Raw genomic sequence first — 8,463 nt, 5'->3', positions numbered from 1 at the left:
TTAATTGTCACATCTTCACTTACCTGAGTTATGAGGTAATTACCTTTTCTTTCTCACACCCTGGTAATTGATTCATTGGTTAATTACTGGACATCCAATTGTTACGCGTCAATACTTTTAGTCACATTCTGCTGGCTTGGTAAAGCAAGCTAATTGGAGAAAGACAACTAGAACACAGAGGAACTAAAGAGCAGTGAGTACAAGAAGGAGAGGATTAAACATAAGGAGCAAAGTGGCTCAGACAGAGGAAAGCACTATGATATTTGAGCGTGGTTAAAAATGAACAATAATGCACTGATTTTCACAGACTTCATTTTATTCATCAAACCAAAGAGCGGTTTATTGGTGGCAATGGCTTTTCTTTTCTGTACACTCTTCAAGCTTTGACTAATCAGCATATTATTGATACATTTTACCAGAAAGCACTTGCTTTAAACAGAATGAAAAAATATGAGGGATGGCACTCAACATATTCGTGAAACAATGCAAAGCAAAGCAAAAAGGTTTTCAAAAAGGTGTGTTCCATTGGGTTCCCCTGATTTTATCTCTACACATTTTCCAAAAGTCACTATTCACAGCACATAAAATGGAAATACTGGACCATTGGACTCACCAATATACATATCATTTAAAAAATGTGCCTGTGGACATTTTCAGGGGTTGTCTTCTTAGATTGTTTAGCCCCCAATATCTGTACAAAACTGTTACAATGTGCACACAAATCATTTGAACAGTGTTAGAAGAGAACCTTACAGACACAGGGAAACATTAGACAAGGGTTATCATATCAACTCCATATATATGTTAATAAATCAGAGTAAATCAAATAGAACTATATGCCTTGCAACATTTATTTGTTAGAAAATATGTCAAGTATACATGATGTTTATGTTTTATGTCACCATACTGTGAATGAACAATGTTTTAATGTTTTTTTTTCTTTTATTTTTGGACACCACGTTCAAGATTGTACAAACGATGAATCCCTAGGTTATTATTATAATACACAGCTCAGTGGCTCTCATTTTTCTTCAAAACGAATAACCACTCCTCTTCAGAATACATTACAAATGGGTGATGTTAAGGATAGACAATGATTTAACCCTTTATTACCTCATTAAAATGTGTTCTTTTCTGTGAGACTAACAAATAAAACAATACAATTGTCCAGTAACTTAACAATACAATGGCGCTCACTGTACATTTCAAAGAATAAGTAATGGCTGTAAAAATATCCGTCTATAACCCTTTTTAATACAATATATTAATATTTGAATATGTAGAAATAAAAAGAAAGTATCTTAAGGTGTCTTAAGTATTTGCAAAAAAAAACCCCCAAACAAACCAAAAAGCATAACAAAAAACAACAAAACAAAACTAAATTTGTCTAGTCTATAAAATGTGTATTTTATATTTTGGATGCTATTAATCCCTTGGGCCTTAGCCTGCCTTATTAGCTCCTGCAAAAGCAACATGATGAATTTTATTTTATTTTATTTTATTTTATGTAGTTATTTATTTTTAAAGATTTTTATTTTATGTGGAATAACCTTTGCAGAATAACCTTTGCAGAAAAGATCAATAAAAAGAGGGTGACTGATATCTAACCTGAGGATTTTACATTTATGAGAAAAAAAGGAAAAATACAGTAGTATAGCTGAGCAATGTAGCAACAAGCAAACAATGAGGCAACAAACAATACAAGAATGGAAAACAGAAAATGGTAAGACAGAATCTGACATTCAATAGCACATCTGTAACAACAAAATAAATTAATTAAACAAAAACAGATATGTTAGCCCTGGGTTCTAAATGTGTAATTTCAGTGGACACTATTTTCCAGATTAAAACATTCCATAGATGACAAACAGATTGCATGACAAATCAACAAGTGTAGATTTGTCTTTGAAGTGCACTTTACTGTTGACCACTTTACCACTTTATCAATACCTGTCAGAATTTGGTAAAAGCTGAGTTAGATGCACTTCTTTTGCACTTTTATGCTTTTTCTCATTTGAATGTTTGACTCCTAACAAGTCTTGTAATATGTAATATATAGATTCAAAATGATCAAGTGATATATGTTTAATTGGGGAAAAATACAATGTGAAGGGAATTAAATATCTAACATATCTAAAGTGATTTATGCGCCATGCATTAATTTAGTGTTTTACATATAATACAAGAGCATCATATTTTTGTTTACACAACTGTCATATTATTTTAGTCTTGATAATCTTGATAAGGTGTTAAAAGAAAATAAATAAATCATACTGTAATATTAGTGGTGTTTTAAAAGTATGTTAACATTGTTTTAGTTATGAATTAGTTTCTCTTATGTTCCATGAAGCATAGCATTTTGTTTTTGTCTTGGATTAAAAGTGACACCCTACAGTGGTTGAACCCCCACTGCCTGAACCACAGTGAAATAACCCTAACCCCAATCCCATAAACCCACGAAGTGCTAAAATTAAACTCTAAACATATAGGGCAACAAAAAAGCTAGAACTACAAGAAATTAAGAGCATATACATGATTATTTACCATACAAAGCATCAAACTCCAATCTGACCCCACCCTCCCAAAACAAAGAAACTTAATTTTTCAAAATCATTTTGAAAAACTTCATTGGAAACTGATATTTTTACAGACTGAGCAAAGTTTATATTGAATCTGGATAGGGTACTGAAGTGTACCGAGAGGAAAAAAGGGGGCTAGGGATATTTAGTCTTGCTCCGTGCATCCGAGTAATTCTGCGCGCAAAGTGATTCTCCCATACCATGACCAGGGAAGGATCCGGATGAACCGGGCATGGATGGGAGGATCTATCACATTTTTCCTGTGTGTGTCATTGTCAAAGTTTCCTTGAAAGACCTACAAGAGAACAGCGGAAAATAATTTAATACAATTTCAAACACTAGTAGACATTCAACTACCTTAACTTTGAAAAGTTCAAAAGTTTTGTTCCATCAAAGACCAATCCCCTTTAAAGCTTTCAGAATAATTGAAAATGGTAACCCAATATGTCTTAATGGGCTTTTGTTTGCAAGCCCAGTCCAGTAAAATATTTGTATGTGGATGGGTTTTTGCATTTTACTTTATGGCTCATTCCATTTAAATAAGTTATTCTGGGGGAAAATAAAAAAATAAAAAAATAAAATAAATAAATAAATAAATAAATAAAAGTGAAATGGAAGGTTGCAGATAAGTGGCTTTATGATCCTTCTAAATCCTGTTCTGTGGTCAAAATTAACAAAAGGGAAATAAGTGTTTTGATATTTCCACTGAGTGCCTGTTTCTCATATGCTGAGAGAAAAAAAAGTTGTGAATTTCTGCATTTTTACCAAGACTAAAAATTCCATTGCTTGTGATTAATAGGGGTCGTATTAAATTACATCATCTCCTTGCACTAAAAAAAGTCTCATATAGACTGTATCATTGAAAAAACAACAACATTGTTTTGTATCTTAGGATACTTTTTGAAAATCATCTTATGCACTGCATTTTGGAAGCTGCTTGAATACATTTACATTTTTGGCATTTAGCAGATGCTCTTATCCAGAGCAAGTTACAAAAGTGCTTTGTCATTAACTAACAGAATACATCCTAGGTTAGTAGGTTAGAGTCCAAGATGCCAATGAACTAGAATACTGTTGAAATACAGGGATCAATGCTGATGCCTAGAAGTGCAAAACACATAAGCTTCATCTCAGACAACAATCAGTGCAATAAACAATAAGTACTAAAAGTTAAAGAGTAAACGTTCATAGCTACAAACAAGTTGAAATGTGAAAAAACAAAACAAACAAAAATACCCAGAAACGTTTACAGTTCTCCACTGGGTTTTAAGGACACATTAATTTCCTTTTGCAGCATATAGAGAGTCCAATGTACATAGAGGAAAAAGAGATAAAGAAAGGTGTGCTACATCACTGCTAAGTGCAGAAGAGCCTTCTGCATTCTTAATGGAATATTGTAGCATTTTTCAATCTAACCTCAATAAACTGAATCTGCGATGTAAGGCTGATCATCATGGACAATAATTTTGATGTTTTGTTGTACTTAGAAAAGAATGTAAAACCCATCGACTCAAAGCACTTATAATGGAAGCCATTATGTTCATTCTCTCTCTCTCTCTCTCTCTCTCTCTCTCTCTCTCTCTCTCTCTCTCTCTCACCCTGTCTGGCAGGAGGGATGTACCATGAAAAATTTATTAACAGAGAAGTCGGTCTCAAAACAAAATGTGTGTTGAATTTTCCATCAACTTTCTGATGACCTTTTGTTTCCAGAGAGGCTCTATGAATAGGAAGCTTAGTCACATTAAGCAACATCAGTTTTTCAAAGTAAAGAGACTTTATAAAGTCTTTTAAAAAAGTGTGGACTTATAAAGAGACCTTATAAGGTATGGATGTGAAGGGTCAAATATTATATATTCATTCAATAGTTGGTGTGCTTCCTAATCCTATATAGGATTTTTTATTTTACATTATTGAAAGGTCAGATGTCTTGCATATTTTCATCATAAGATCAAGCTGTTAAACAGCAGGGATCATCTTTTTCAAAGCCATTTATGCCCATCATCACCAAGGTGCCAGGATAATGTATATATCTAAGTTACTCTCATGTTACCAGCTTTAACGCCATTCCTTAAGAATTCATATATCTTAATTTTACCTATGAATTTGGAGAAAGTTTTTCCCCAAGTACAAATAACATGCATGCAATATTGTAACATTATAACACAGAATCAGTCAGGTACGTACAGCATGCCTCAGATTGTGAATATATGTATCTACTGGCACTGCTGGATTTGAGTGACAAACTAAACACACAGATGACCCAGATGACCACAGTTTGTGAGTTTGTGTGTGTGTGTGTGTGTGTGTGTGTGTGTGTGTGTCTGTCTGTCTGTCTGTCTGTCTGTCTGTCTGTCTATCTATCTATCTATCTATCTATCTATATATATATATATATATATATATATATATATATATATATATATATATATATATATATATATGAGAGAGAAAGCAAGCAAACAAACAAACAAACAAACAAATAATTCCCCACTAGCCTTCCTCTGGGCAGCCCCTTTTTCCTTCAAGCTCAGGTCTCCTACCAGAGGCCTGGGACTTTAAGGTTCCTGTGTAGAATCTTAGCTGTTCCTAGGACTGCACTCTTCTTGACAGAGATCTTGGATGTTGTTCCTGGGATCTGCTGAAGCAGCCACTCTCCCAGTTTGGGGTCACATCCCTTAGTATTTTTTGAGCTTTTTGTGTTCCTTGGTCCTGGTGTTGCAATCACTTGGGATTGGTACATCTATCACAATTGTCCTCTTCTGTTTTGTCCATCACCACCATGTCCAGTTGATTACTCATTACCATTTTGCCATTTTGGCTCTGGAAGTCCCATAGGATCTGGGCTTGATCATTTTCCACCACCTTTGGAGGTGTGTCCCACTTTGACCTTGGAACTTCCAACCTGTACATCGCACAGATGATTCTGTATTCTATGCCAGCCACTTGGTTATGGCATTCCATACATATGCTTGTATGCTCTGTTTGCTAGCATCTTGCATCCTGCTATTATGTGCTGGATTGTCTCAGGGGCATCTTTACACAGCCTGCATCTGGGCTCCTGCCTGGTGTGGTAGATCCCAATGTCTATTGATCTTGTACTGATCCAGTGCTGCCATGATTAGTGGCGTCTTTCAATCCAGCTTTTTTCCAGCTATTGGTAGGATTTCTTCATTTCAGCCACTTTCAATATTTGCCAGTGGTACATACCATGCAGGGGTTTATCCTCCCACAAAGGTTCCTGTTCCTCCTCATTCCCATCCAGCTTGGGTTTCTGCTGTCTGAGGTACTCACTAAGCACTTCATCACTTGGGACCATTTTCCTGGTGTACTCCTGGATCTCTGATGTCTCATCCTGGATAAGGGGTCTGATGTTCATTGCTGATTGGCCCCCCTCCTTCCACTAAGTCTATAATCTCAGAGTGCTGGATTTTGGATCTCTCCATGGATTGTGAGGAGATTCCTTAACTTGATGTCAGTGGCTTCTTTGTACTCTTTTGGCCAGCTGATTATGCCAGCAGGGTATCTTATAACTGGTAGAGTGTAGGTTTGACAGCCCAGATCTTGTTCTTCCCATTAAGATGACCTCTCCGGACTTGTCTCACTCTTTTTAGGTATTTGGCTGTATCTGCTTTCCTTGTGGCTTCTTTATGATTCTCATTTGCCTGTGGGGGGCCAAGGTAATTACAGATGCCCCGAACATTGGTATGTTACCTTCTGGTAGTATGATCGCCTCAGTTCTAGCTATCTCCCCTCTCCTTGTAAACATCTGATTACACTTGTCCAGTCTGAATGACATTCCAAAATCATTGCTGTATATCATGGTGAGATGGATTAGGTAGACGATATCTCAATCATGTCTGGCATACAGATTGATGTCATCCATATAGGGGAGGAGGTAGCTGATGATTGCTCGATTCCGTAGCGAGTATCCGTAGCCTCTCTTGGTGATGATCTCACTCAGGAGGTTCAGGCCTATGCAGAGCAGCATGGGTAAATCCCGCACTTGATGATGATTCATGCTATTGGCTTGAAGTTGTCCTCTAGAGTTGTTTTCCACAGCCCTATTGAGTTGTTGACAATGGCTCTTAGAGTCCTGTTGATGTTAAACATCCTCAAGCATTCCAGGATCCATGTGTGGGGCACTGAATCATAGGCTTTTTTGTAGTCAATCCAGGTGGAGCACAGGTTGGTCTGTCTGGTCTTACAGTCTCAAGTGACTGATTTATCCACCTGTAGCTGGTGCTTGGCTCCTCTGGTATTCTTGTCAATGCCTTTCAGGGCCCCACTCATGTATTGAGCATCTTTGACCAGTCTGTATCTGGGGTCCTGCCTGGTGTGGTAGATTCCAGCCTCTATTGATCTTGTATTCAGAGCTTGTTCCTGTGCTGCCATGATTAGTGCCTCTGTTCTGTCTTTCAGTCAAGCCTTTTCCAGCCTTTGGTAGGATTTCTCCATATCAGTCACTTACATACCATGTCTACTCAGCTGCAGTGATGTCTGACAGGAGCTTCCATCTGGTGCAGAGGCAGGTTATTGGCTGGTAGTTGGATGGAACTGCCCCTTTTTGGGCATCAATCAGGATCAGAACTGTCAGCCCTTCAGTTAGCCATTCAGGTTTTGATCCATCCATTGGTTCATTTGTGCTGCCAGGCGCTCATGGAGCGCAGTTAGCTTCTTCAACTTGTAGGTATAGATCAGTCAGAGCCTGGAGCTGTCCAGCTCTTCGTACTTGAGACCCTTTCTTGGAGATCTGCTAGTGTGAGGGTTAATGGATCCTGTTCAGGGAGGTAGCTCCCAACAACTACTTTCTCTCTCTCTCTCTCTCTCTCTCTCTCTCTCTCTCTCTCTCTCTCTCTCTCTCTCTCTCTATATATATATATATATATATATATATATATATATATATATATATATAGAGAGAGAGAGAGAGAGAGAGAGAGAGAGATATAGCATGCTCCTTAGGAAGGCCAACACCTACTGGGTGTTTTATTTTAGCTTTTATTTTATACTTGGTTTTATGTTATTTAGCGCCATTATAATATTTAATTTAATTTGTAAATCACCTTAAAATTTGGAACAGAAATGAAAACTGCTGTGTAAATAAATAATAATAATTAATATTTATTAAAATCAAGAAATTAATATGATAAAAAAGGAAAATGGCCATTATGCTGTGTGATTTGTAGGTAATTAAATGTTTATGTAGACTTAATTGAGCACCAAGTTGAGTGTAATATAGACAAAGTGTGCCTATGAGTGGTATCAGATGAGGCCCATTCTTATTTCAAATAAACGATTCTTATGACAATTTAAACAGGAGGTAATTGAAATCTCACTTGTGTTAAATCCACTGGACTAGGCCTGGAGATTCCCTTACCACAGATACATTATCAAAGGCAGATAACAACTGAATTCAACCCCTGAAAACCACACTGATGTACACACTGACAACCACAAAGACCTTTCCCTATCACAAATCTGTCCATGAGTCTCTGAGCACTGCAAAAATTCTAGCAAATGAGACAGCTCCCTTGGTAGAGCCACGCTGAGTAACGCTGGTGGTTGACAAGTTGTTTTCAATTGCACTCATGCCCTATACTTCCTACTCTCACATGATTATACAAAGAGGGACCTGGCCCAGCATTTATAAATCACATCAAAGGAGGTGAGTGCTGATTCAAGATCAGTTTATGGTGCCAGGAAGCAAGAGCTTGCACAGTGCTGGGTGTTATCTGATCCCACATTAGTGCACCTGTTTGATGACTTGGTAGCAGCGCTTTGGAAATATCAGATAAATCTCTGCTCCACACAATTGTATGTTTACGATTACTGCACACAAGTCGAAGGAGCATTAGGTAAGGGCACAGGATTAGAGCTGAGTCAA

General features: G+C 37.1%; 1 protein-coding gene across 3 annotated transcripts in view; it reads right to left on the bottom strand.

Moving 5' to 3' along the window:
* Window positions 1-295: 295 nt before the first annotated feature.
* Window positions 296-8,463, bottom strand: part of edil3a (EGF-like repeats and discoidin I-like domains 3a) — a 112,302-nt gene continuing 104,134 nt past the window's right edge. For all 3 annotated transcript variants that reach the window (XM_027015065.2, XM_027015066.2, XM_027015067.2), the window contains one exon: window positions 296-2,874. In XM_027015065.2, coding sequence (XP_026870866.1) covers window positions 2,725-2,874 — 150 coding nt within the window. In that variant the 3' untranslated portion in view covers window positions 296-2,724. The remainder of the gene's footprint in view (window positions 2,875-8,463) is intronic.

The sequence above is a fragment of the Electrophorus electricus genome, chromosome 9 (genome assembly GCF_013358815.1).
Source record: "Electrophorus electricus isolate fEleEle1 chromosome 9, fEleEle1.pri, whole genome shotgun sequence".
NCBI lineage: Eukaryota > Metazoa > Chordata > Actinopteri > Gymnotiformes > Gymnotidae > Electrophorus > Electrophorus electricus.
The sequence above is the reverse complement of the archived record's forward strand: the minus strand, read 5'-3'. Positions and strand labels throughout refer to the sequence as shown.